The sequence below is a fragment of the Aythya ferina genome (genome assembly GCF_964211825.1).
Source record: "Aythya ferina genome assembly, chromosome: 23".
Classification (NCBI taxonomy): Eukaryota; Metazoa; Chordata; class Aves; order Anseriformes; family Anatidae; genus Aythya; species Aythya ferina.
This window is the reverse complement of record NC_140321.1, coordinates 2264688-2291735: the sequence shown is the minus strand read 5'-3', so window position 1 is coordinate 2291735 and position 27048 is coordinate 2264688. Positions and strand designations below refer to the sequence as shown.

Genomic DNA, 27048 nt, shown 5'->3' with positions numbered 1-27048 from the left:
GCCCCACAAAGAAGCCAGGCCCCCGGGCACACCACTGGGCTTGGGGGGGGTGAGGTGTTGGGCTGGGGACAGGGGAACGGGGGCGCACACGGGCTGGGACAAGCTGGGAAAGGTGCCCGTGCCAGAGGTTGGTGCTGGGGATGGGGGGCATGGTGCCTTGCTGCTCTGCAGCCCTGAGCTGATCGGTGGATCAGAGCCCAGGCACCCTGCAGGGTCTTGGGGCGAGCCCAAACACCACCGCACACAAGCAAGGGCAGGCAAGAGCCTCGAGTGCCCAGAACTTCAGCACCCACCTCTCCCCACAACACCCAGACGTGCTGGTGGCAGCAGGACGCAGCTTCCCCGGGGGTAAAGCACTGAGCTCAGCCTCAGCAAAACGCCCCAAGCCCCTGAGCCAACACGGGGCCATGGCCCAGAGCCCAGAGCTGAGCTGGGGCTGAGCCCTGAGCCTGGCGAGGAAGCTGATGCTGCGGCTGCTGCCCGTGGAGCTCCCTGGGACCAGGGCTGGGCTCAGCACCACGAAAGCACGAGTGCACTCATAAGCTTTGCTCACACGCGGTGAACTTTACAGAGCGCAGCCGTGCCCCGGCAAAGGAACAACCTGGGAGCTGGCCAGGAAAAGAGCAGCGCTCGCAGCCCGGAGATTTCAGAGCCACGGGGAGCCGGCTGCTGTTCAGTGCTTTATTAAAACAAACGCCAGGAACCAGCACCCGCTTTGCCCAGACTCGTGCTCTCCCCCCCCAGGGAGCTGCTGAAGGCGAACTCCAACTGCAGCAATCGCATTTCCTGAGGCAGGTCCCAGACCCCTGCAGGGTAGGTCCCAGACCCCAGACCCTCAGCATCCCCCCCTTCAGCAGGGGTGACCCACCAGGAATGGCCACAGGATTATTGATGCTGCAGAAATACAGGGCAGAGGGACCACGAGCAGCCAGCTGAGCACCTATCCCGTGTGCAGGGACACATTTAACACGGAATAAGGGGAAATCCCACACCTGAATTCCGATTAGCTGGGGCTGTGCACTAGGAGGGGTCCAACCTGGGGACAACCGGTAGCAGCCCCGGGACCTGAGAGCCCCCATGGCTGCCCCAGGAGACACTGAAATGCCTGAATTCACCGCATAAGTCCCAGCATTCAGGTCCACAAGGGGGAAAACAAGAACCTCATCCCCTCCAGGGGCAGCCACCCCACCCCACAGATGGGTGGGCAACTACCTGAGCAGGAACTTAAAGAAAGGAGATGGGAGACGGTGCTGGAAGAAAACTCGTATTCACCTTGGGAAGGCTGCAAGGAGACGCCTCACCCCCTGTCTGCATTCAGCTGGCAAAGCTCATTAAAACAGGTGGCCTTTCGCTGCCCTTTTCAAACCTGGAAATCCAGGCCCTTCAAAGACAAAAAAAAAAAAGCCCCTAAAAAAGGTGATTTAAGAGATGAAGTGCTGGAGGAGGAGGTACAGCAGCCCTCCAAGCCCAGCCACAGCCGCCCCCAGCGCCAGCCGTGCCCAGAGGAAGTCCAGGGAATCCTCCAGCCGGGCGTGCAGCCTCAGGACCTGCCGGCGCGTGCTCTCGCGGTCCCCGGAGTTGTCGATGACGTGGCTCGCCAGCTTGCGCTTCTCGTCCAGCGGCAGCTGGGAGGCGATGCGTGCTTCGGCCTCGGCCTGGCACAGCCCGTTCCTCTTCATCAGCCGCAGCAGCTGGGTCTGCGGGTCGCTGTCAGGGTGGGAAGGCAGCGCTGAGACGGGGGTATGGGAGGGAAAAGGGGTCTGCGGCCAACCCCATGCGCTGACGGGGTTCGTCTGGCTTGGGCACGAGGGAAAATGGCCGGGATAGGGGGGAGAGATGTGCCAGAACACAGCAACTGCCACCCCGCTGCCCAGGTGGACCCGGCTGCATGGTTCTGGCACTCCCCTGGCCCACAGGAGCAGGGTGGTGCCCAAAAGCCTGCCCAGAACAACAGGACACAGCTTGTGCGAGCCCCAGGGACAGCAACTGCCATTACATTTAGAGAAACCTTGATAGGAAGACTGTGGCACTCCTCCTCTAGGATGAAGGAAGGTGCTGCTCCTTGTGAGCACCCACAGAGCAGAGCCGTGTTGCACAGCTTCACGCCAAGGCTGCGGCCAAATCCTCCCCGGAGAGCAGGGGAGGGATGGCACAGCTGCCCCCAGCCCCCGAGAGACGTGGCAGCGCCCTGGGCCTCTCGTGGCTCGCGTGGCACTTACCAGTAAACCAAGACCGTGTGTTTCATAAACTTCGTCAGCCTGTTGGTCTCAAAGAGCAGGGGGATGTCGAGGATCACGTAGCGGTAGCCTGCAGAAACGACAGCCCCCGCCAAAAGGAGCAGTCTCGCTCGCGTTCCCCAACCCCTCGCCCCGCACGTGCGGCGCAGCCACAGCTGCTCGAGCTTTACAGCTGCTCCGGAGGGAAGAGCAGAGCGCGCCTGCCCTCCTCCCTCCTCCCTTGGAAGGAGGAAACGGTTCAATTCCAAGCTTCCACAGGAAAAAAAAAGACAAAAAAAAAAAAAAAAAAGACAAAAAAAAACCAACAACCCTAACCTGGATGATCTCAGACCAAAGGTGAAGCTGCAGAAATATAATGAGGAGCTGAAACAAGAAGCTCAAATGAAAGCGCCTGTGCATTGCTGGCAAGAGCGGCAGCCTCAGCGCCTTCGCCGGCCTCTCGCGGGGAGCAGTGCCCACAGCACAATTTGCTCCTCTCTCTTTTGGCTGTCCAAGTCTCTGCCAGGCTGCAGTCAGTTAAGCCAAGGCTTCCCAGTTCATTTCTCAACTTAGTTTTTTTCCCTTTTGGAAAGCTTTAGCGGAGCAGTCCCACTGTTCCCTAGGGGAGCAAGGAAATCCTTGCAAACCTCTCGCAGCTGAAACACGCGCATGCCTCCGGGTACAGCTCCAGGGCCGAAGAACTCACCAGGATCCCTCAAGGTTCTTTAAAACACCCCCAAAACACGCACACAGCCCCAAGACCCCTCCTGGCTGCACCCCGGGACAGGGCTGGGCATGAAAAGTGTCGGTGGCACCAAGCACTGGGCTTCCTCCTGCACAGAGCCACGGGGACGGCTGGGGACAGCACGGGCAGAGGAGAGCTGAGCCTGCCTCGGGGCTGGCTGGAGCGGGCAAGCTTTAAATCCCCTCCTCTCCACCTGTGGTGCTGTGACCGCGAGGGGCAGCTGGTGGAGGAGTCCGTCACCGTGAGCCTCCATCCTCTGGGGCCCTGCAGCTGATCCCAACCTCTCCACGTGCCTCCGCTCCTCTGCCTGCAGGAACCCAAGCTCCTACAGCAGCTTTTGGGGCAGTGCTGCACAGCCTGGATGAGATGGTGAGGGCAGGGACAATGCCATGTGCTGGGCCCTCGCTTCCCCGGGTCGTTTGCTCGGACACAGCCGGCCACGGGGACATCTCCAGCTTCACTGGGGTCTCGGCTTCACAAACCAAGCCAGCGCTCCCAAACTGACCTGCCCACAGCAACGAAAGCCTTGACGAAGGCGTAATCATCCAGCAAACCACCATTTTACCAGCATCTCTAGATAGAGAGACTTCTTGCTGCCCTATGGCTTGATCAATAGCGCCTTCCTTACAAAGCAATCCTTAGAGACAGCATCCAGCTATCCCAAATCATTAAAGCCTGACTAATGAGGACAAAGCAGCCTGCTGAACACACACAGCGCTCTCGCCAAGGGGCAGGACAGCATCTTCCTTCTGCGTCCGCGGCCTGGGTTCGAACCTCCAGCACGGTTTAGCTCCCAGCTTCCCGGCCTGGGGCTCCTCTCCCTTCCTCCTCCTCCTCCTCAGCCCAGGGGAGCGGGGCCCCATTCAGCTGTCACACGGCTCAGCTTTGATAAGCTGCGCAGAACCAGTCTGACTCTATTAAGACATCCTTCTGTCTACGCGGAGACCTCCAAAACAGCTGGTGATCTTATCTGGCATTTGATTAGACCAAGTTTGACAGCTGTATTTGTTATATTTATCAGGGGAAAAAGCGGGACTTTGGAAACCACAGCTGTCAGCCCATTCCTCACCTTATCGGGGCTCAAAGCGTTTTGCAGCTTTCATCGAAGCCCAGCGAGGCCGGGAGCGGGGGATAATACTTGGCCATTTCGGAAGGTATGACATTATCCAGCACGTAATCTCAGAAGAGGCCTCACAATGCTTTTCTCAGGCCCTCCAGATGTACTTTACACCACAGAAGAAGAACGTGAAGGGCAGCAGTGAAAGGCAGGGAGGGCAGGAACGAATCCTCCGAGCGCTGGCGCTAAAGGCCAGGGCTGGCAGACACAAAGGCCGTCACTCAGCGCCGGCTCCCTCCTCTTCCCCATCCCTCTCCCCACTTGAACGCCGAAGCCAGCGCGAGCGGGGACGGCCCGCATCGCTTACCTAGCACAAAGTACTTCAAGACCTGCTTCAGCATCTCCTTCTGGATCTCGGGGTGGGTGATGGCGTTCAGCAGCTGCCGTTTCTCCGGCTGGGAGAAGATGATGCTTCCCAGAGCCTCGCGATTTATCTCGCCGCTCTCCAGGAGGATGTCGGTGCCGAAGTGGCGCACTATCTGCTGATAGGCCTTCAAGTGGGGCTGCACCACTGATAACACGAAACAGCCGGAGGTTAGAGACAATTCTACGGCACCGCCAGCACTTGCATCAGCGATCGGCCTCAAATGGGTTTTGTTCATTAAATAACCGTGCTCGTTCTCCTCGGCAGAGCGCATCTGGCTGCCAGCACACGCTGAGCCCGGCACTGCAGCCTCGCAGCCACCTGGCAGCGGTGCTGCACGAGCCCCATCTGCAAAGCTCCCAGCCCAAGGTGCCTTCGAGGTCTGACGCCCGAGAGATCGAAGCGCCCTGAGGCATTAATTCAGCGCCACGACCCGCCTCGTACGTGCGGGTGAGGAGTCAGCAGGCCGGGCGAGGGAGTTGCTGTCACAGCAGGGACAGACCGAGCCTGTTCCCACCGCAGGCAGGGCAAGGATTTGAGCGGGGGGGATCTTAAAGAGATTGGTTTCCTTCAGCTGAAACTTCACACGAGGGGAACGCAGCCTGGCTGCACGCTGGTGGTTGGCTCTGGCTGTTACTAAGGGTTTTTTTTTTCCACTGTCGTTAGCCTCAGTCACCAAATTCTTTGTGAGCACAAACAGAAACCTTCTACAGATCCGTTCACAGCAGGTATGTGCAGGGACTCTGACATCACACAAACACGGGATTTTAGAGCCATCAAAATCACCAACGAACAGGATGAAATAATAAAAAACCAGAATTAAGATCAAGCTGGGGCTAACCACAGAGAACGACAGCCTGTATATAATTTTCTCTCAGAAATCCAGGAACGTTGCCACAGGTTGTAACCTCAGGGCAACCTAATAAAAGGCTTTAGGGCCGATTTCTTTCTCTATTTGAATTCCACATTGAGGCAGTTTCAGTATGGGTGAAATCCGCATAGTAAACAGACATCTAAAAAGGGAATCGGAGGAAAAGGAAGCGATTGGCAGAAAACAGACACCGAGTATCTGGGGTGTTTTCCTATGGTCTCTGAGGGCTTTTAGCACCTCTAGCAAATCTTCCACACCTCGAGGGGAATCACGGTGCAGCAAGATGTAGGAGCATCACAGCTCCGAGTGGCTACAAGGTGAGTTCCTCGACAAACAGCACGGCGCAGGCGTGGCCGTGACACAACCGGCACCACTCCTCCGCTGCAGACCCGAGGCCCCGCGCATACAGAACGAGGGGGCCTCGTGGAAGCGAGCGCTGCTCTCCCCGGGGGCACTGACATCTCGCCCCTCGTCGCACCTGGGGAGAGCAGGCTCTGCTCCAGGCCCACTGCTGCAGCAGATCTGGATTTCTGGGTCTTTGCTGTAGGCAGGCAAACAGAGCAGCAAGATGCAGATGTGCTGGGTGGAAGCACAGACCCAGTTCCCTCTGATCTGAGATATTCGCAGCTGCTTTTTCTGAGCACGTTAAGGCACAAGTAATTCTGTGACTGATCTTTGTGTGAAGAAGAAAGCAACGCCCAGCACAGAGGGAAATTCTCCTCCAGCACCAGCGATCCCACCTGCCATAAGCGAGGTCTGGGACGCGTGTCCTGGGGCTGAGGGAGGAAGTCGAATGAGCCGAGGGGACTCGCTGTAAGGAGCGCATTGCTCTCGCCAGGAGTTGGTTTCAAAGCCAGGAAGCGCTGACTGCACTGCACTCCAGGAGAGGGAAACTCAGGGCAAGATGTCCCCAGGGCATTTGTTATTAGGACACGATCCGGTTTTTTGTTTTTGATTAGAAATATATCCCAGTTCCAATCCCCCGAGACAGCCGCTCCGCACATCCTCATCGACCGGGGAATGGGAGGGAAACGGGCATCTGATGTACCCAGAGCACCCTCTGCTGTCTGCGCCTCACCGCACATCAATCCCAGTCGTCAGGGGAACCTCGGGGAGAGATGAGCCATGCACAACTCACCCTCTCTGGCAATAACATCGGCATCGATCACGGCACAGCCCAGCTCCCGGAGTACGGCCACCACCGTGCTCTTCCCCGACGCGATTCCACCCGAGAGTCCGACCAGGAACATCGTGCTCTGAAACAGAAAGAGAGAGCTGAGAACACGCCGGGCCACAGCTGCTTTGTTCATGCTGTGCCCATCAAACATTTACAGCAAACAGGCGACTTCATTCAGAGCTCAGTCACACGCTTCCAGGGAGGCACCGAGACCCTATTACACGTCTGACATCCTCTGCGCTGGGTGCCCCTGCTCCACGGGCTGAAAAACAGCTGGGTTAAATGAGGCTTCCCGAGGCCCTGCAAATTCTGGCTGCGTGGTTTGAGCCAGCTCTAAGCTCCTGCACCTCCCTGAGACTCGCTGGGATTGCTCCCATTTAGCACCCATGCATCAAGCCACAGCCTCACCTCCAGCGCCCCAAATTCCAGGACATTGAGATCTCCGGCGGGGCTACTGAGGGTGACCGAGAATCAGGGACAAACGGGAAGAACTTCCCCAACATCTCAGCCCACGAACACGAGGGCTGATAGCGAGAGCGCTGCTTGATCTCAGCAGATGGGGTGTAAGAGATGAGCTACCTCTGACATAATCGGGCCGCAAAGCGCGGCAGCCAGCGAGTAAATCCCATCCCCACGTTACCTGGAAGCCTGAACTGTCTGTGGCAGCACGCACTGCATGGACAGCACGACAGATGCAAGGCGGCACGGCTCCGTGCATGGGGCTCGTGTCTGTCAGCTCCCAACGGCAGCACTGCGCCCACAGCCTGGGCTTGCCGACAGCCTCGAGGCTGGGGGGGGCCCTGCAACCACCCTGCCGACCCACGGCAGCTCTCGCTGCTCCTGCACTGAGGTCCCAGCTCGCTGGGAGATCTCTCCCTGCTCAATCCACACCCTGAGACCCCCTAAATCTGGTTTTCACCTTCTCACCAAAAGGCTGAGCAGCACAGGCACGGCTCTAGGCAGAAGTAGGGAGTCCTGTGAGCGAGGTGGTGTCTGAACCACAGGGCTGGGAACACAGGAATCCTGCAGCACCCAGGGCACCCACAGCAGAGCAGGGAACAAGGTTTGGTGCAGCTGAGTCCTGCAAACCCCCAAGGGCAGAGCCCCCAGCTCCACAGCACATTCTCCAGGGCAATGACGCCCTCAGGGGCCAGGAGCTCTCGTGCCCAGCCGGAGCCTCCCAAGCCCCAGCGGTGGCTGCTGCTCCTTGCTGGTGCTGCTGAGCAGGAATTGGCTCCACGTCTTTGGCAGTGCCCTTCCCGTCTGCTCTTGGACACTCCTCAGCCTCCTCTTGGCCAGACAAAGGAAATCCAGCTCCCACCACCTCTCCTGGAGAGCCGCCTGCCCCAGCCCTGACGGCAGCCCCTGTTCTGCCTAACCTGGCTCCTATCTCACACCTCTCTCCATACACCTCAGCACCAGCTCCAAGAGCTCAGCACACAGCTACCAGGTACCTACTGCCCACGTGGGCCCCCACAAAAGGCTGTTGGGACCATGCTAAGGGCAGGACCGTGGGTGTGCAGGACTGCTGGGGATGAGTGGAGCATCCCAGACACGCAGCACTGCTTCCTTGCTGCTAGGAAAACGCCACCTTTGTCGTGACTCGGTCCTACAAAGAGGACCCAGCTCCACCACAGGGGCTGGATGTGTTCTGCGGCAGCTGGAGGCAATTCTGCAGAGGGAAAAACCAGGAGTGGGAGCGCAGCGAGGCCGCCAGCAGCACCTGCCAGCAGCAGCGTCGCCAAGCGGCTTCGCTCCCTGGCTGCCGGGAGCCGACGGCAGCACCACGGGCACCTTCCCCTTCCAAAACCCCAGCACACAGCCGGGGGCAGCTCCAGCAGCACCGGGGGGGCACTCACAGGGCCCCCGGCAGGGCGGTGCGGACACAGCAGCGCCTCGCGAGGGGCGGACGCAGACCCCGGGCCTCGCTGCCCCGCCAGGGCCCGGGCCCCGCGGGGAGCTGCCGGCGGCTGCGGGCCCGGCCCCTGCCGCCAGGATCCCGGCCGCCCCCGGAGGCAGCCCGCAGGGGCCACCGGCAGCGCCAGGAGCAGTTTTTGGCCCAAATTCACCGGTTTTGGGGTGTTTGGGGCCTGCGCCGAGCGGCTCGAGCGGCAGGCGCAGGGGGCAGCCCCCGGGGCCGGGACCCCCCCGGGCCCTCTGGAGCCCCCCCGGTCCCTCCCGGAGGCCCCGCCCGCAGCCCCCCGTTCCCTCACCCGCTGCCCCCCTGCCCGGCTTCACTCGCTGCGCAGTGTCCCGCCCGCCCATTGGCTGTCCCCAAGCGCCGTCCCTCTCCCAGCCAATCGGCGCCGCGCTTATTGGTCTCGGTCCGCCCCGTCGTGCAGGAAGCGGGTGGGCAGCCCCTCCCGAGGAACGGGCGGCGGAGGGGCCGGAGGAGGAGGCTCCCCGCCACCGCGGGAACCAAACGGGCAGCGGGGGGCCTCCGCCGCCGCCGTGTCCGCCCGGCCCCGCAGCCCCGCCCCGGAGCCGCGCGAAGGCTGACGGGAGTTGTAGTTCCAAGCTCCGCCCGGCCCCGTCCCCGCCTGCCCGCGCGGACTACGGCTCCCGGCACTCCCCGTGGCCCGCCGCCCAATCGCGCCGCGCGTTGTTGCGGGGGCGCGGCAGCCGCCGAGGCCCCGTCTCAAGATGGCGGACGACAGTGAGACAGCAGCGAGGCGGCCGCCGGCGAGGCCTCAGCGGCCACCGGCGGAAGAAAACGACCGCGAGCACTGCAGCGACTGCGAGAACGAGGCGGAGCGCGGCTCGAACCGGGGGTGAGCGGCGGCCGGGCCGCGCTCCGCGGTGCCTGCCGGGCCCATTGAGGCGGGCAGCGGCCGGGAAGTGAGCGGTGCCCCGCCCCTCGCGCGCGCTGATTGGTCGGCGGATAGCACCGCGCGCTGCGATTGGCCGAGCCGCCTGTCGATCGCGCCGGGGGGGGGGCGGGCCGTCTGGCTCCCATTCACTCCCGTTGCGGGAGCGTGTCCCGAAGCTAAGCAGGGCCGGCCGCGTCCGTGGCCTGGATGGGAGACGGGATGGGGCTGCGCGGCCTCGGGGCCACCCTCAGCCGAGTGCCGGTCCCGGGGCGATGCCACCCCGCGGCCCCTGCCCCCACCACAGCCCCCGCGGCCCCTCGCGGTGTCACCCAGTGTCACCCAGTGTCACCCAGCGCCACACCGGGGCCTGCAGCTTGTCACCCTGCGACGGTGCCACCGCCACCCCATGGCCTCGCGCTGCCGTCCCTGGGGTGCCCTTCGTCACCCTGTTGTCCCCCGCATCCCCGGGGCAGTGCCGGGGACACAGCCCAGGGCATGGGGGCAGCCGCAGGCAGCTGGCCAGGGGCTGAACCAAGCAGTGAGGGGCTCACAGAGCCCGGAGGAGGGGAGCTGTGAGACCCCCACCCCATGCCCGTGGCACTCCGCGAGGTGCTGAGCTGCCCCGAGGCGTGCAGGAGGCGGCGTCCCCGTCCCTGCCCCATAGCAGCGGGCACAGGAGCGCCCCGAAGCTTCACCCCCCGCCTTCTGAGGGTTTTGTGCCTTTGCCCCACTCCTGCCGCTCGCCCGGCCCCGCTGCCCAAGGAGCTTTTCTCTCCCCGTCAGCAGCTGACGTCGGCTGTCCGATAACCGAAGTTAATAAAAGGTCACCCAAGAAATATGACAGGGGCCTTCTTTGTGACAGCACAGATGTGCATTTGTATTTTATTTGCCTCCCGGGTGTGGCACAGTGTCTCGGTTTAATAGGTTTAGCCATGCTTGGGGAGATTTTTCTTTTCTTTCCCCCTGACATGATTAGGTTTGCGGAAACCAGATCCAAGCAGCGAGGAGACACGGCACTTAATCACTATTACGGGATGAGCTTTCTCGCCGTTATTTCCCAGCCCAGCTGTTTGGGCTGCTCTTTGCCAGGAAGAGGTGTGTTGGAGCGCTCGGAGTGCCCCGCTGCGGGCATCGCGCCCCCTGCGACCCCAGGGAGTTGAGGGGAGCTTCCTGCCCCTGCTAGGGCTGGGCTGGAGCACCAGAAGCTGACAGCCCTGTAACAAGCACGCTTGTGGAGTTCCCAGCTCAGATAACTTGGGAAATAACCTTAAAATGGCAGGGCTAGTGATGGCCAGGAAGATTTTGGCGCTCGCAACTGCGTCCCCCACCAAGGCTTCTGGCTGCGGGGCTGCGCAGGGGAGAAAAGGCCGAGCAGGAGAGGCTGTGGTTTGCTTTCTCGACGCGTATCAGTCCTGTGGATTTCCTATCTCCCCGCTGTGCTGAGGTGCAGACGTGTTTCTGGTACAGGGCGAGCGCTGTCCCAGCCCACGGGGACAGCAGGGGACGGGGAGCTCTGATTTCAGCAGGAATTTCCCAGCTGGGTGTGCAGAGCGCTGCCTGGAGTCCTGCCCCTGCCAGTGCCCAGTTCGTGCTGAGAGTCACCAGACCTTGGCTCTGGGATTTAAAAACACAAAAATCTTGCAGAGCAATAGCAATACTTCCTTTCCTTTTAAGGACAGGAAAGAGGAATTGAGTTTCCTCCGCCCTGGGCCCGTGTCAGCGCTGGGAAGTGGCTGCCCGGCCCTGGCGAAGCCGGCTGAGTTTATTTTCCAGCACAGGCTCGAGCTTTCGTATTCGTCCTCATTTCCTGCGCGCGAGAGGGGCGTTGCGCTCGCGGGCGCTCCAGATCTGAAGCCTCAGCTTCGTTTCTGGCTTCCCGTCGCACGGAGGCAGCGTGCGGGTCACTTTGTGGCACAACACATCCCGCTGACCGCTCTGTGCCGCGGACGTCTCGGCAGCCCCAGCTGTCTCATGTCCGCGGGGCCATCGCTCTGCTGGTGGAGAGCCCGCGGGCAGTTCCCTGGTTTCGCACCCGCTGCCTCCTCTTTCCCCCCGGGGCTGACAGGCAGAAGCGAGCTCGGCGCACGGCGTTGCGCTCTGTGTGTCCACGCCGTGCCCCGCTGCCCTCGCACCCCGCTTGGTGACGTCCCCGCTGTCTGGGGGCCTCCCTCTGCTCCAGCCTCGCCTCCGCCCCGCAGCCTAACGAGATTACCTGCCTACGTCTGCGCCCGATTAGCCGCAGGTTTGCCAGGAGGATTTGCCAGCAGCTAAATGCGGGACAGACGCCGTTCCTCGCCCAGCGCCTTTCTGGCTGCGAGGCTGTGCCCGGGAGGAGTTGCAGACGTACGTCGAGCAAAGCTGTCGTTTCCAGCTTGGTTCCTGAGGAGCAACCAGCAGAGTTGGGGCCTCTTGGCTCTCTTAGGCGAGGCGTGAAGCAGGCTGAGAGCACGAGCGCGACGTCTCGGTCTGTGTGCTGGCAGAAGCGCTCTGATGGCAGCAGCACTCACACAGCCCCCCTCATGGCTCAGGGCTGGGAGCTCCCGCTGGGTTTGGGGAGCCGAGGGGGCTGCGGGCAGCCAGCAGCAGCCCAGGCATGGTCAGAAGGCCTGGCTGAGCGTTGAGCTCTTCCCCCTTGGGCTTCCCTCCTGCTGTGTGATGAAATAAAGCTTTCAGATGCAGAAGCGCAGCGGGAACACCTTCCTGGTGCACCCGATGTCGGCCGGCTTCCAGCGGGGCTGCGCAGACAGCGGCCCCGAGCTGGGTGAAGGTTGGTGAGGGGCTTCCAAGGGCCGGCTCTGGAGATAGCTCGGGCTGTGAGCCTCAAGTACTGTGCAGAAAATCATGTGGGCTCCTTTTCCTCTGGCTGGAGGAGCCGTTCCCAGGGGAAAGTGCAGGAAAAGGCGATGGAGGTGACACTGAGGGCGCCTTGCCCAGAGCACCGAATGACCAGGTTCTGTGCTCGGGGGTGGTGGAGCCCCCCAGAAGAGATCCTGCAGGTGCTTGGCAAGTCGGGGCCAGACAGATAGCCCCTAACGCAGCCAGCCTGCCCTCCTCCACCCACTGTATCTGTCACTGCAGCACGGGTCAAAAAGGAGATAGGAGAGGAGGGAGGCTGGGAGCACAGCTGGGAGCGCCGCGGGCTCCGTGCGGGGCTGACAGTTATCGGCTCCTCGGCAGATGGGAGGGGAGGGCGCGTGGCAGGGCACGGCATGGGGAGCACCAGCAGGGACTGGGCACCCTGGCGGGTAAAGAGGAGGGCATTGGGTGCGCTACGTGGATGTGAAAATAGAAAACACCTCTGAGCGTTGCTGGGGGTAAGCTGGCAGGGCTTCTGCCCACCCCGATTTCTCCCTGGTCACGACAGCTTTGCTCATAAATCAGGGAGGATTTTCTCCCTGCTTTTACCTGAAAGCCTAACGTGTCGGTAAAGTGAAATCGCTTGGGCTCGACTCATTAGCGGGAAGTTTGGACTTGGCAGCTCTGATTTATGAAGCGAGGCGACGCCGGCTGCATGCACAGGGACGGGCAGGTGGGGCTGGAGAAGGCAGGAGGGGTTTGGCTGTCGCCTCCGACACCCGCAGCATCCCGAGGTGAGGGCAGCACCGCTCAGCTGGGAGAACCCATCCACCTCCCTGGTCACTGGGATGCGCTCACACCTCCCCCTTTTGCTGCTTGGGCTATCAAAATGGGTAAGAAATCCCTGAAATGATCTGTTGCAGCCCTGGTGTCTGCATGGTGCTTGGTTTCACTCCTCCCTCCAGCTCAGGACCCGGCTGCTGCCGCCCTAGGGGACGCTGTGTGGGGACGGCACCGTCCTGCCTCCTGCCCCTCCGCCAGCACCTCCCCGCTCTGCCGGGGTTTCTGCGGGGAGTTAAAAAACCCATCACGCGTCTGCCACCAAAATCAATAGCCGTGTCAGGGCCGCTTTGCTGTAATTACTCGTGCTGTCATGTCAGACCGCGTTCCTCTGCGTCCCGGGGTGAAGTCGAAGCCCTTCCCCTCGCCGGGAGCAGAGCTGAGACGTCCCCTGCGGGCACCGCTGCGCACAGCCCCCGGCCGCCCGTCCCTGCAGAGAGAAGAGACGGTTTTTCCTCATCAGCTGCCAGAGCAAGTGCTTGAAACAGTCCTGCAGGGATCGGGGGCGCTGAGCGAGCTGAGCTGCCTTTGCCAAAGAGCTCCCTGAGCAGGGCAGCGAGCGGCCGGGTGCGACATTGCCCTGCGTGCTCACGAGCCAACACTGCCCGTCTCCACGCAGGTAGCACCGACGGCCTCTCGCTCTCCATGCCGGGACTTGCCCTGCACACAGAGGAGCTGCCAGAGCGGTCTGAGAGGTGCTGAGCTCTGGGAGCAGCTCGCGGTGCCGTTAGGTTTGGTGTTTCACAGGGGCCTCGGCAGCAGGCGCCGGTACCGGCGCGGCGGCTCCAAAGCACCCGGCTCCCCTCAGCCTCGGGCTCGGTCGCGGTGCCGCAGGAGCAGCACGAACGGGACATGAGGAGGACAGAGAGCAGGCCCGCGGGGCGTTGCAGCGTCAGGGGAAATGTGGAAAAGCCTGGCCGTGGAGGATCCCAGTGGGCAGGAATCATCTCCTAGGGAAATGCCTCCTGCAGGCGTGTGGAGGAAGCCCGGCCCCGGTCACTGCTCGGTGGTGCAGAGACATCCTGGAGCCACAGGTCGCTGCCTCGCCGGGGCGATGGCTCCACAGCACGTCGGGTGCTGCAGCACTCAGCAGGAGCAGCTTCGCTGTCAGCAGTCAGCCCTGCGCCCGGCCCTGGCTGTTTCATCCCCAAAACCCAGCTCTCGCTCCCCTTTCCCCTGGTTTCAAAACTCCCCTGCTGCTCCGTCCAGGTTTTTTTTTTTTTTAAGCCTTATTCCCCCTCCTGGCTCTCTCCTTTTCCTGGCCTTTCTGAAAGAAATAGTTGGATGGTGCCGCAGCATACTTTCCAGTGTGTTTCTTCTTTCCTTTCTCTGCTCCACCCTGCTCACCGCTATCTGCTGCTTGGTGAAGTCGTTAAGGAGCCCCGGGAGCAGCCGCACCGAGGGGTTTCCACGTGTCCGGAGGTTCTCCATGCACCGCCCGGCCGGGTCAGCGCTATGGTCGCGCTGGGGCTGCAAGGAAGAGGCAGCCTCTGATTTGTAGGGTGAAAAATGTGCTGGGCTGGGTCCCTGGAGACCTGCACAAGGAGCTGGGGAGAGAAGAGGAAGGAGGAGCGGGTCTGAGGCGTGCTTCGAGGGACACCGAGGCTCCCTGAGGGCAGGACAACGTGCTGAAGGCCACCGCACGTCCCCTGTGGTGATCTGTGCCACGGGATGGGGCTTTGTGCCTGGGGGAGATCCTAACAGACAGGGGAGCAGGCAGATGATCTCCCAGGGAGGATGTGGCCACATATGGAGAGACCTCGGCAGCAGCTGTGGGGTGGCCCCGAGACCTCCTGCAGGACAGAGGGGAGGCAGGAGCCCCAGTGCCCGTGAGCGGGCTGAGGTTCTCCAGGAAGCCTCCGCGCTCCTCAGCGAGGATTTTCCGTGCGGGTTGGGTTTTCCAGCTCCGCTCGAGGGTTTGATGTCCTTTGTGAAAAGGGAAAAGCCAAGGGGCAGGCGTTTTTTAGCCAGACAAACTCAGTAAGGCCGTGGGGATGGGGCAGAGCTGGGGCACGTGGGTCAGCGGAGCCCGCTGGGTGTGGCTGGCCCTGGTCTGTGCCACCCTGTGCTGCGGGCGGTGTGGCTTCAGCTCGCTCCCTCTGCAGCCGTTTCAACCGGAGAATTCCCACCTGGGCCCTGCCCAAGGCCGCAGCCTGGCTTTGGGGACCGCTGGCAGGGGGACACCGGCACTGCCTGTCTGTCCTGCTGCCATCGGGCAGGAGCCGCCTGCAGCCAACCCCTGCAGCTCGTCCGTGCAGCCGAGGACACGAAAGCTTCGGGGGAATCCGCTGCCTGCCCTCCTGCCCGCCTCCCCCTCACCTCCCCTTGCTGCAACTTGCTTGCTCAACCCCGCAGTTTCTTAAGAGGGTGACGGGAGAGTGGTGGAAGAGCCGCCGCTGGCTTTGCGGGGACGAGCTGACGGGCGTGTTCCCAAGCTGGATCCCTGCTCACGGAGCCGTGCTGGGGACGGGCGCCTCCCTGTGCTTTGTCCCGACACGACGTTGGGTTGCTGCCGGCACAGAGCAGGGGCTCACACCTGGGGCTTTGGGGTGGTTGCTGGCTGCACGGCCAGGGCCTGCCCTAAATCCCTGGAGAGAGCCGCAATGCCCTGGCCTGAGCGCTTCCCACCCTCTGCTCCCAAAGAGAAGCTGTTGCCCTGGCTCGTTTTTCCAGCCCCAGTCTAACAATAAAATAATTTCCCAATTTAAGCACCACCCATCTCCGGAGCTCGTCGCCCCTGCAGGTGGGGTGAATTTTGCTGCGGCCTCCTTGGCCACGGTCCCTCTGTGGGGCTCAGCCAGGACCTGCTGCAGTGCCTGCTCCTGGGGCTGGACCCACATGGAGCCGGGCAGCCGAGCAAACCCCCGGGGCAGGAGATGTTCCTGCTCGTCCCATTTTGGGAGCTCGTTGAGCAAGAGCTGGGCTCGAGGGATCCTGGGCACAGTGCGTGTGGCTGCACCCCTCGTGCACGGGGTCCTCCTGTCCTGGCGGCTTGCTTGGGTTCAGAACAGGGAGCTTTTGTTTTCTTTGTAGAGCTTCAGAGACCGTGTAAGGACCGTGTAAGTGTCCTTTAAAAATAAACGTAAAAGGCTGCAATGATGTTTCTTTTGTTCCCCAGTGGCTTGAGTCCAGCAAATGACAGCGGAGCCAAAAAGAAGAAAAAGAAACCAAAACGGAAGAAAGAGAAAGGAGGAGACCAACCTGAGCAGGCTCAGGACCAGCCAGTGAAGGTGACCGACCCCTTCCCGGTGGCCAAGAGTGTCCCAAACCTCTCCCACGTGGCTCAGGGCGAGGAAGGAGCCTCCCAGGGCTGACACCGCCTGTTGTGTTCAGCCACTTGGCTCTTCAAAAGACCCAAGATTCAATTCCCCGGCCTGGCTTGGCGCATGGGAATTCCCAGCGCCGCGGGAGGTGCCAGGGGAGGGCTGCGGGGTGAATGCTGCCCTTCAGTGGCTGTCACAGCCGGGTGCTGTGGAGGGGTCCGACCGGCGCCTCCGACTTGTTCCTTCCCCAGATGAGCTGGGTTCGGCCGGGAGCCGCCGCTCTGTGCCACCGAGCCCGGCCACCGCCTGCCAGCTTCCTCTGCTGCCCGCGGCCGGCACAAGGAGCGCATTTTCCTCCCCCTTGGACCACGGCCGATGTTGTTGATTTTTGCTTAATTAACATAAGAACAGCAGGGGCTGGCTTGCTCCTCTTGGGCTAGCAGCCGGTGCTCTGGGGGGGGAACTCGGGGCACGCACGGTTTGTCCCCGCTGTGGCGGCACCCCCAGTGTGGGAAGTCAGCCCCGTCAGCCAAATATTTCTTATATCTTGTCTATCTGCCTGTGCAGAGGATTGAGTTGGGCTTTCTGAGGGTTTCAGACTTTCTTCCTGGGGAATCAGCGAGGAGCTGGGGTCGCGACTGCAGCGCAGAGCTGCTGGAGGTCTGGGTGGGGAGGAGGAAGAGGAGCGCGTCCTTCATCCGCACTGGGCCTCGCAGCCTCGCCGTGTGTTGTCCTGGCCCGCGGTGCCCAGTGACTCACCTGGAAGTCACGGGCTGAAGCAGTGGGAGAAGAGACTGCAGAAAGCCCAAATGCCACGTGTGGGCTGGCCCAGGGGGTCTGCGTGGCTGTGAGGCAGAGCTGTTTGCTCTGTGTGCTCACAGCACCTTCCTCAAGCACCACGTGTCTTAAGGCGGTTCATCTTCTATCCCCTTTGCCCCAGGGGCACCCCGTAGCTGGGTTTAGGTGTGTGGCAGGTGGCTTCCAAAAGGGTTTGTCCATCTGGTAGGGGGTTAGGAGAAGATGCAGGAAAGGGAGGCTCATCTCCCCTTCCTGGCAGCGCACCAAGGCAGGGTCAGCCCCAGCTTCCCCGTGTGAGGAGCTGAATCACAGACCTGCTAGCTCAGCATCCTCATTTTGTCCTTTCATCTCCCTTTTCTACCCTCAGGTCAACTCTTTGCCTGCTGAGAGGATCCAGGAGATTCAAAAAGCCATCGAGCTCTTCTCTGTAGGTCAGGGCCCTGCCAAAACCATGGAGGAAGCCAGCAAGCGCAGCTACCAGTTCTGGGACACGCAGCCGGTGCCCAAGCTAGGTACGTGCAACCCCTCGCCCTGCTGTACCCCGTGGTCCTGCCTTGTGGTCCCCAGGCTGTCCGAAGAAGCCCTCGTGGGAGCTATGAGGGTTTATGGCCAGCGAGTGAGTCCTTGGATGGCCCCTCACTGCTGTGTCTGGGCTTTGGTCAGCACGGATCCCCCACCTGCAGACCCTGCTGCAGGAGGGCTGCACGCATGGCTGGGGGGACGGGGGAGGACAAGCAGCCACCTCAGATGTCTGCTTTGGTGCCTCCTCTATTTGGGATCCCTCAGTCTCATTCTTTAGCCTTAAAATGGACCTTCTGAGCCCATTGTGGCAGAGTTTCACGTGAAGTGTTGCCGGTCTTCCTCTTACCAAATCCCAGGCTGGGAGAGGAGGGGGGCAGACACAGCAAGTACCAGCACCTCCAAGCTGTGGTGCGCATCCCAGTTTGGGGAATCCCACCTCCCGAGCCCTCCTCCCCCTGCCAGCAGCCAGACCGCACCTCCCGCCTCTAGTACTTGCTCCAGCCCTTCCTCCCATCCGCTCTTGATTCTGTCAGCGTGTGTCAGAGTGATTTCAGCGTGTGTCAGAGTGATTTGCTGTCGGTAACGAGGTGTTTCTCGGCATGGCAGGAGCGCTTAGCAGCTGAGCAGACCTGCAAGGAAGAGAGAAGCATAGAGAGGGGTGGGCTGCTGCAGAGCTGCCTTGCTGGAAAGCTCGTTCCCGAGCTAATTGGAGCAAATCTGCAGCGCTCCTGTGGTGCCTGGGATCGTTTTGTTTGCTCTCTCCCCCTGCATCTCCCAGCAAAATCCATGCAGAGCTCCAGAGAACTAGCGAACGAGCCCAAGCCCACGGTGTCCAGATTTCCCCGAAGCTTATTGTGGCTGCAATTAGCTGTACAAACTTGGCACGGTTGTGTCCGGCCCCTCTTGCTGCAAACACCACGACCGACTCCCTTTTCATGTTGTCAGCACCAGTCTGAGGCTTTGTTTGCTCTCAGAGGACCGTTTGCTGGAAGTGACACTCAGCTTTGGTCCCTCTTTGTGCTCATGCTGGGAAGACCATTGTGAGATACCCCGGGCACGGGGTTACTGAGGCAGCAAAGTCTGATCTTGTGTTTGCCCCTTTCACCAGAGGATCCTGACGTGGCAAACATCATTTCTGCCTCGGTAAACCCTGGTAGGTGGAAATTTCAAAAACATTTTGTTTCTTGAAACAGGTGGAGAGGAAGAGGCACAACACAGCCACAGTGCAGCACGTTGCTGGCCACGCTCTGGCTGACGGTCACACTGTGTCTCTTGGCACTTGGTCAGGAGCACTTTGGCACGCAGCGTTACATGCACGAGGCTATTTAGGGTCTGGTAGCAAAAGTGCTGCAGCATTTTGGGGCCAGATTTCAGAGTCGTTCAGCACCTATTCAAAACAGAGGGCACTGCCATGGGCGAGCATTTCAGGAACCTGTCCTGTTTCGGCTGTGACGGGGGCAGTTCTTGCTCCGGGTTTTGTTTGCTTCCCCATTGCCTGGAAACCTTTTTGAATCCCTTTTTAAGGGAATTCCTAATCGGGGGGGTGTGCTTCTCTTGGCAGCACTCAAGTGATGCTGCTGTTTGCAGAGCTGTGTTGACATCTCTGAAAAAGCTGGTGCTTTACCCAACACCTCTTGGCTGAATCGAGCGCTTCAGGAGTCAGTGTTTTTGAACAAAAGTTGTCCTGTTCGCGGCAGCTCTCACTTAAGCGCAGCGGGAAGGAAGCCCTGCTGCTTGCCAAATGGCAGGGCCAGAGCTGGCAGGGAGAGAGCCACCGGCCGAGGCTGCGGGGAAGGTGGAGCAGAGCATGGGAAACTGCTGGCTGGTGCTGGGGCTTGGAGAAGGGGAAGGCCGTGCTCTTGTGGTTGCTTTGCCTGGCTGAAGGCTGAAGTTCTGCTCGGCTAGGAAAGGCTGGGCTGGCTCAGTCTGCGAAGAGCAAGCCTGTGGGATCCTCAGCGCGTGTGCACGGGGTGCTTACAGCTCTGCATAGAGTTCCCCTGCTGCAGGGCGAGCAGGCAGGCAGGTAGGGGCACCATGGTGGTGCTTGTGGGCACAGCCGATGTTGCTGTGGCCTTGAAGCTCTGATCAGTTCGGTCGCTTCCTCTCTGCTGCCTGCTTTGCTCTGCCGTTGCCCTTGAAAGAGCAGGTTTGAGTCTCTGCCCATGTTGTGTTGAACACGTGGCACGTCCCAAAACGGACGGGTGAAACAGCAGCAGCGAGGGTGGGACTGCGGAAGCGAGGCGTGTTGGTCAGACGAGAGTCATGGAGACTTGACCTCAAAGAGCAGAGCACGTCTCCATGTCTCCCTGCTCTCTTGCAGGAGAAGTGGTGAACACCCACGGTCCCGTTGAACCAGACAAAGACAACATCCGTCAGGAGCCATACACCTTGCCCCAGGGCTTCACCTGGGACGCCCTGGACCTTGGGGATAGAGGCGTGGTGAGTAGAGGCAGCTCAGCACACAGAATCACAGAGTTGTAGGGGTTGGAAGGGACCTCCAGAGATCATCAGGTCCAACCCCCTGCCAAAGCAGGTTCCCTAGAGCAGGCTGCCCAGGTAGGCATCCAGACAGGCCTTGAATACCTCCAGAGAAGGAGACTCCACAACCTCCCTGGGCAGCCTGTCCCAGTGCTCCGTCACCCTCACTGTGAAGGAGTTCTTTCGCATGTTGGTGCAGAACTTCTGTGCTCCATTTTATGGCCATTGCCCCTTGTCCTGCCCCCACAAACCACTGAAAAGAGGTTGGCCAAATCCCTCCATCTCCCCCACTTGAGGTATTTGTGCACACTGATAAGATCCCCGCACACGCTGGGTGGGTGTCTCTGGAGCATGGTGAGCAGTTCAGTGCTTGGACTGCTGGGGGTGATTTTGGGGACTGGAACATACCTTTCACCGCTCCGAGCAGCTCTCCATCTCAACACCTCCTTAGAGCTGGGTGACTCTGACTTCCCCCCAGCGTGCACTTCGCTCTCGTCCCACACTGGCCAGGTTTGCCTGGTTTCTTCATGGGGAAGAACAAGAACTCCATTTCTGCAGCCGCACAACGTTTGGGTCCCATTTCAGGGCAGCTGGGGGTGTGATGGGTGACTGACTCGCTTGACCTGCTCAATCTCTCCTGCTTTAGCTGAAAGAGCTGTACACACTCCTCAACGAGAACTACGTGGAAGACGACGACAACATGTTCCGCTTCGACTACTCTCCTGAGTTCCTGCTGTGGTGAGTGGCACTGCCACCGCGGAGCAGAGGGTGTTGGATGCTAGCGAGCTTGATCCCGGTGATAGCACTGCAGCTGCCTTTGCTCATCCCTTCTCACCTCCTTCCAAAATCTTCTTTTCCCATCTGTCACCACACGTCTGTCTGGGAGCTGCGTCCCAGGTACCGTGCGAGAGGGATTTCTCCCAGTCCTGCCTGCTTCTGGCTTCTTTCAGATACAGGAGCCCCAAACTGTTTTTTTTTTTTGTTTTTTTTTGTTTTTTTTTCCTCTTTGTTTTCATCCCTCGAGTGCTGCAAAAATCCTGGTAGCTGAGGAGCTTCCCAGTGACCCAGAGCTGTAGGGTGAAGGTGACTGCCAAGTAATGCTGCCAGCAATAACACTTGGAGACCTGTTACAGCTGAGCTGCTGTTTCCTCAGGGCGTTCATGAATCGAGGAACACAGATTTGCTCCAGTGTTGCCAGTGAGAACTGGCCTCGGCCACAGAGTGCAGGAATGTCCCTGGATCCCAGCCGTCCTGCCCTGTGACACCGTGGTCACCTCTCGTCCTCCTGCCTGCACGCCCACGGCTCTCGGTGGCCTGGAGCAGGACTCAGAGTGTCCCAGGACAGGCAGGGAGGTGGGAGGCAGAAGGAGATGCACGGGGGACCTTAGGTGGGATGTGACCACCGCCTCTTTTCCAGGGCCCTGCGTCCCCCAGGCTGGTTGCCCCAGTGGCACTGCGGTGTCAGAGTTGTCTCCAGCAAGAAGCTGGTTGGATTTATCAGTGCGATTCCAGCCACAATCCACATCTATGACACGTAAGTGCTGCTCAGTTGAATTTCTCATCCTTGATGGCATTCCCAGGAGGTCTGACTGAGCCAGCTCTACGCTGTTCAGCCATGGAGATGCTTTGCTGCTTGGAGGAGAAGCTGGGGAATGTTTAAGATGGGCGGCAAAGTTCTGTGCAAGGATGTCTTGGCGCTGAGAGCCACGAAGGGGGATATTGGCTCACCAGCGAGTGAGGTCAGCTTAGAGCTCTGGCTTACAGAAATCCTCCACGGCTGGATGGAGACTGTATTTCCTGGGAAAATCTTGGGTAATAGCTTAAATGAGAGTTCTCCAAATCCAGACCTTACCCCTTGGCCTTCCCTGGAGCTTTGAGTCCTCTGTGTCTTGAAGAGGCTGGAAGTAAATTGCCCAGGGCGTTGGGCTGATCCTCCCAGGTCAGGACAGTTGGGTTTCATGCTATGCGTTGTTTCTTTCCCAAGAGAGAAGAAGATGGTGGAGATAAACTTCCTGTGCGTCCACAAAAAGTTGCGCTCAAAACGAGTGGCTCCAGTTCTGATCCGTGAGATCACGCGGCGGGTTCATCTGGAGGGAATATTTCAGGCTGTTTACACTGCGGGAGTGGTGCTGCCGAAGCCTGTGGGGACTTGCAGGTGAGTGTCTTCAGTTCTCCAAAAAGATTTAGGGCTAGCGAAAACCTCTGCAGACCGTCCCGTGCTGGGATCCCTCCGTGGCATGTTGCAGAGCGCCAGGACGGCTGCGCTTACAGGTGCGGGATTCCCCAGGGCAGGACAGATCAACTCCAGCCCAGGTTTCTCCTCCCCGTGGTGTCCTTCAGGGATTAAGTCCAGCAGCTTTGCTTAAGCTGCTCATTTATCACAAGGCAGCAGAGTCTGTAGCACATGCTCTTCAGGCCGCCCTGGTTTTGCTCTGCAGGAGCTCCTGGCCTGTGAGAGCCCCTCGGTGAGCTGTTGCAACGTTCTCGCTTGCCCTCTGATGGCAGCTACGAGAACCTTGTGCTCTTGCAGCCTGCTGCTGTCCAAGAACAAGTCTCCCACAGCGAGTGTGTTTCTGCAGGTACTGGCACCGCTCCCTGAACCCTCGGAAACTCATCGAGGTCAAATTCTCCCACCTGAGCAGGAACATGACTATGCAACGTACCATGAAGCTTTACCGGTTGCCCGAGGTGGGTGGCAGCAGGGCTGTGAGCTGCGGAGGCAGAGATCGTGAGTTTCTCCTTGCTGAGCAAGGGATGAGGCTCTGAATCAGGCACACAACCACCTCAGCTGAGGTTCAGCCCTCTTCCTGGAGAACTGGGGTTTCTTTCATGTAGTAAATGGCTTTGTCAAGCCACTGGGCTTTATTTAATTTTTATTTATCTTGCCTGGGTACCTGCATTTTAAGGGAAAATTCTTGCAACTAGAGGACCCTGTGATCTTTTATTTCGTGGTGAGTCATACCCTGTCGTCCTAGTAAAACAAGAATGCAGATATGACGGCCTTCATCTGTCCAAACACAGCCCCAGAGTGACCTTGAATTGGGTTAGTCCCTCATTCTTCAGTCAAACTGATCGGTTCTGTCACTGCAGTTGTCCTGCTGGGGAAGTTCCCCAGCTGGATATGGGAGAAAAGAAAAACAAAGCATTAAAATTGCCACCACCTTCCCTGACCTTGTTTGCTTCCTTCTGTCGGTCGGAGCTGCTCGCCTCATTTGGAGAACGCTGGTTTAGCGCTGGGCAGCACATGGCTCCTGTCTGCTGCCTCCCGTGTCAGCAAAGGCAGCAGCTGCTGTTTTGTGGCTACTTTTTGTGCAGGAACCCAGACCCAGAAACAGCCTGTGCCGCTTCATTTGGGCTTCACTGAGCAATCCCAACCCTAGAGCAGGAATTGAGTCAAACGGGAAATAACGGCAGCTCCGTGCAGCACCCTGCCATGCCCGGGGCACCTCTCCCAGCCCATCCCCACTGTGCTCGGGAGCAGAGACCTGGAGGAAAGCCGGGATCTTGTGTCGTTAGTGCCTGGAGGGAGAGGGCTCGGCAGGGGCTGTGGGACTGCAGGTGGGCTGATCTCAGCACAGAGCAGCTCCGTGCTGCTTGTCTGAGGCAGCTGAGTCCTGGGGAGGGAAAAGCCACCTTACAAGCAGTGCAAATGATTTGTCCCACTTCTTGTAGACTCCCAAGACTCCCGGCTTGCGGCCAATGGAGCACAAAGATATCTCTGCAGTGCACAAGCTGCTGACCGAGTACCTGAAGCATTTCCACCTGACACCCATCATGAGCCGAGAGGAGGTGGAGCACTGGTTCTTACCTCAGGAGAACATCATCGACACCTTTGTGGTAGAGGTGAGGGAGCAGGAACAAGACTGGGGGGGAGGTTCTGGGAGGACGGTGGGAGGTGGGAGCTTCTGCAGCGTGGTGCCTTTCCATCCTGGGCTGCCCCGAGCCTGCTCGCAGGGAGCTCTTGGTGGCACTGGCATGTGCACAATGACACTGGCAAAGCCCCTCAGAGGCTCTAAGCAGGCTTTAATGTGCCTCTGAGGGGCTGCGGTGTCACAGAGGTGTCACTTTTGGTTTTTAGAGCGCCCAAGGGGAGGTGACGGACTTCCTGAGCTTCTACACACTGCCCTCCACCATCATGAACCACCCAACTCACAAGAGTCTGAAAGCTGCTTACTCCTTCTACAACGTTCACACCAAGACGCCTCTCATTGACCTCATGAGCGATGCTCTCATCCTCGCCAAGTCGGTGAGCGCTGGCGGAGCAGCGTGGTGGGGCTGGGCAGGTTGGGAGCGGGGCCGTGGAGCACCAGGCAGCTCCCCACGAGCATTTCTTATCGCCTGGCTGCTCCTGGGTTTGTGGGGAGGGCTGGCAGTGGGGTAGGGCTTGTACGTCCCCCCCAGGGCTGTGCAAAGCCAAATCCTGCAATGTCTGCAACCCAAACAGCCTGAGCCTGTGAGGTCAGGGCACACAGCTGGCACTGAGCTGAGCTCAGGGTGCCCACTCAGTTCTTAGAGCAAACAATATTGCCATGTTATCTACGGATACGTACAGTATGTCTGATATCTACAGATATATGGCAATAGGTACAGATATAACTTGGAACACCAGTGCCACGTTCATCCCCAGCACCCTCACTCCCTCCTTCTGGGGGCGCAGAGCTGGGCCAGAGCGGGGGCAGGCAGCACGCACAGAGGAGGAAGGCTGCCCAGCGTGTAAGCAGGTGGGGCTGATGGCCTTGTCTTGCCTCTGCAGAAAGGATTCGACGTCTTCAATGCACTGGATCTCATGGAAAACAAAACCTTCCTGGAGAAGCTGAAGTTTGGGATCGGGGACGGGAACCTGCAGTATTACCTGTACAATTGGAAGTGTCCCAGCATGGCACCAGAGAAGGTGAGAGCCTTGTGGGGTCCGGCAAGCATGCGGGACGGGGTCTCATCCCTACGGAGCCCCCAGGGAGATGAATGGGCTGCCGGTGCTGGGCACTGCCTCTTCGCCTTGCAGGGATCCTTGGGATCCTGCCCGCGGGCTGCCACATCCTTGCCGTGCGAGCACAAGGGTTTGCCCTCACACACGCCCGCTCCCAGGCCAGCTGCTGTCTGCTGCAAAGCTGCACTCAGTAACGTGAATCTCGTGACACCATGTGCTCCTCTCCACCGTCCCCAGTGTGTCTGCACCGGGGTGGCCCTGGAGAAGAGCACCCATCTCCCCAGGCCCATTTTACGTTTGCACTGGTGCAGCCCCGGAGTGGTTCAGGGTCCTTAACCCCACACACGTCTGCGCTGGTGACCTCTGTACAAGGAGGCAAGGTACAGAGAGGAAACAGGGAGCTAAGGCTGTGAAGGGGCAAAGGGCTGCAGGTTCACAGGTGTAACACCAGTGGTTGCAGCAGTCACTTCTCCATAGCCTGCAGGTGGTTGCTGTGCCCCTGAGCCCATGCAGGGCTGGGTGTCCTCCTGCAGCCTGTGTCAGTCTGTCTGCCATGGCACGGAGGGACACAACGAACAAGAGCCCCCTGGAGGGAACAGGCGCTCCCAAGGGCCGTCGGGTTGCACTGTGAGGGACCCCACGATGATGGGGGCTCTGCAAGCGTGGTCACCCACAGCGTGGGTGCTGCACTGCCCCCACAGCCAGCAGCCTGCTCCCCGCCTCGCCACTCTGAGCACTTGCAGGTGCTTGTAGCTCTGTCCGTAGACTTCATGGCTGCTCTGGGCCATTTTAGGCAGCATCTCCACCCTGAAGGCATTGTGGCTCAGCATCTGTCCCATTCACAGCTGTGGAGAGGCTGGAGCTTGAAAGCCAGCAGCTGCAGCACTCGTGTCCGTGCTGCATCGCGACAGCAGGCGAATACTGCTGGCACTCTCTGGGAGAGTTGGTGAAGCCAGTTTCTGTCTATGTCATGCAGAAAGCAGGAGAGCCCTGCAGACAGGTAGCCAGAGGTGTGAGGTCCGACAGGTTGACTAATGCCTGGAATTAAGTATTTCTGTGGCCTTCTCCAGCTGAGGTGTCTCGGTTGCTGTCCCAGTGGTTCTGAGTCACGCAGCACCCGCAGGTTACAAATCCACGCTCTTCAAAGCAGCTTTGCTCTGTCACTGAGCCTTCTGAAGAGCTCTCAGAGGTTGCTGGGAGGCTTAAGCAACTCCTCCCCTCGCCGAGAGCGCTGATGGGTTTGGAGCCTGGGTCTGAGCCCGACCCTGCGCTGCAGGCACATCCCTGGGACAGCCACCAGCTCATCCGTCCTGCGGCAGCCAGGGAGCGCCCAGCGTGCCAGCTGCCTGCAGAGGGACCTGTCAGGAAGCAGCTTCTCCCAAATCTATTGTTATTAGCTTAGAGATAACCTTGACTAGCAAATCAAATCACCCCAGCTGCTGGAGCCCTGGAGCTCTGTGCTTTGTACAGCTCTCTGCTGTCCTCGCTCTCGCAGACCATCCGGGCTTGTCACGCAGCTGTGAGCTGCGGAGCTGGGGCAGACCCCTGGCCTTGGTCACCTCCCCAGATCTGAGGGACTGTGCGCACACAGCATGCTCGGCTAGCCAGCAGGGAGCTGCCCGCAGCTCTCATTGGTCTCAAATCTCCTAGCGCTGGTAGCGAACGGAGCAGAGCCCCCCAGCAGGCGTGGCGAGGGAGCTGCATCTGACCGCAGCCGGGTGTGGGGCTGCAGCCACTCGTGCTCGGGCGCTTCCTGACCCGCGTCTCCTCCGTTGGCTCCGCAGGTCGGACTGGTGTTGCAGTAAGCGAACCCGACGAGGAGAGCGCAGCGCCGCGGAGGAGCCTGGCCCAGCAGAGGGGCTGCCCTCGCTGCTTCTGCCAAAACCGGAGCCGCGTGCGGAGCGGTGGGAGCGAGCCAGCCACGCAGACACCGGCTGATTTTAACGACTGCATCACGCAGCGCCGGCCACGGCTCCCCCAGCGCCGGCAGTGGTCTCCTTTGTTTTGATTTAATTGCATCCTCGTAAAGACGTGATCAAGGGAATGTAACTGCTGAAACTAGCTCATGATTGGCATATAATGGAGTTAACGGGTGAATAATAAAAGTATATATTATATATATTT

At 59.9% G+C, this 27048-nt stretch overlaps 2 protein-coding genes and 1 long non-coding RNA gene across 8 annotated transcripts; 1 reads left to right on the top strand and 2 right to left on the bottom strand.

The window, feature by feature from the left end:
* Positions 1 to 667: 667 nt before the first annotated feature.
* DCAKD (dephospho-CoA kinase domain containing) lies at positions 668 to 9522 on the bottom strand. Of its 6 annotated transcripts, none has more exons than XM_084496797.1 (5): positions 9257 to 9522; positions 6452 to 6569; positions 4386 to 4589; positions 2220 to 2307; positions 668 to 1707 (listed from the first exon to the last, which is right to left on the bottom strand). In XM_084496797.1, exons 2-5 carry the CDS (start codon positions 6561 to 6563, stop codon positions 1422 to 1424), a joined length of 690 nt encoding a protein of 229 aa, XP_084352923.1. In that variant the 5' UTR covers positions 6564 to 6569; positions 9257 to 9522; the 3' UTR covers positions 668 to 1421. The 6 variants fall into 6 exon arrangements, with proteins under 6 accessions (XP_084352923.1, XP_084352919.1, XP_084352921.1 ...); XM_084496793.1 differs by lacking the exon at positions 9257 to 9522 and adding an exon at positions 8704 to 8939; XM_084496795.1 differs by lacking the exon at positions 9257 to 9522 and adding an exon at positions 8214 to 8297.
* NMT1 (N-myristoyltransferase 1) lies at positions 9082 to 27041 on the top strand. The gene is made up of 12 exons (XM_084496791.1): positions 9082 to 9261; positions 16055 to 16166; positions 17365 to 17509; positions 19840 to 19958; positions 20644 to 20735; positions 21415 to 21531; positions 21982 to 22152; positions 22577 to 22685; positions 23670 to 23840; positions 24076 to 24243; positions 24751 to 24888; positions 26709 to 27041. The coding sequence occupies exons 1-12, from the start codon at positions 9134 to 9136 to the stop codon at positions 26727 to 26729; spliced, it is 1491 nt and encodes a 496-aa protein (XP_084352917.1). The 5' UTR covers positions 9082 to 9133; the 3' UTR covers positions 26730 to 27041.
* LOC311423140 lies at positions 10150 to 16044 on the bottom strand. The gene is made up of 2 exons (XR_014685592.1): positions 11513 to 16044; positions 10150 to 11294 (listed from the first exon to the last, which is right to left on the bottom strand). It is a non-coding gene; the product is annotated as an uncharacterized lncRNA (long non-coding RNA).
* Positions 27042 to 27048: the final 7 nt, after the last annotated feature.

Bases quoted from the DNA above. Each gene is read 5' to 3' on its own strand.
- DCAKD (XM_084496792.1), bottom strand. From the start codon at position 7,208: ATGCACGGAGCCGTGCCGCCTTGCATCTGTCGTGCTGTCCATGCAGTG. The intron at 6,570-7,130 runs GTAACGTGGGGA...TTTCTGTTTCAG, and splicing joins CAGACAGTTCAGGCTTCCAG to AGCACGATGTTCCTGGTCGG. The intron at 1,708-2,219 runs GTAAGTGCCACG...CCACCCTGACAG, and splicing joins CACACGGTCTTGGTTTACTG to CGACCCGCAGACCCAGCTGC.
- NMT1 (XM_084496791.1), top strand. From the start codon at position 9,134: ATGGCGGACGACAGTGAGACAGCAGCGAGGCGGCCGCCGGCGAGGCCT. The intron at 17,510-19,839 runs GTACGTGCAACC...GCTCTCTTGCAG, and splicing joins GCAGCCGGTGCCCAAGCTAG to GAGAAGTGGTGAACACCCAC. The intron at 24,889-26,708 runs GTGAGAGCCTTG...TTGGCTCCGCAG, and splicing joins CCAGCATGGCACCAGAGAAG to GTCGGACTGGTGTTGCAGTA.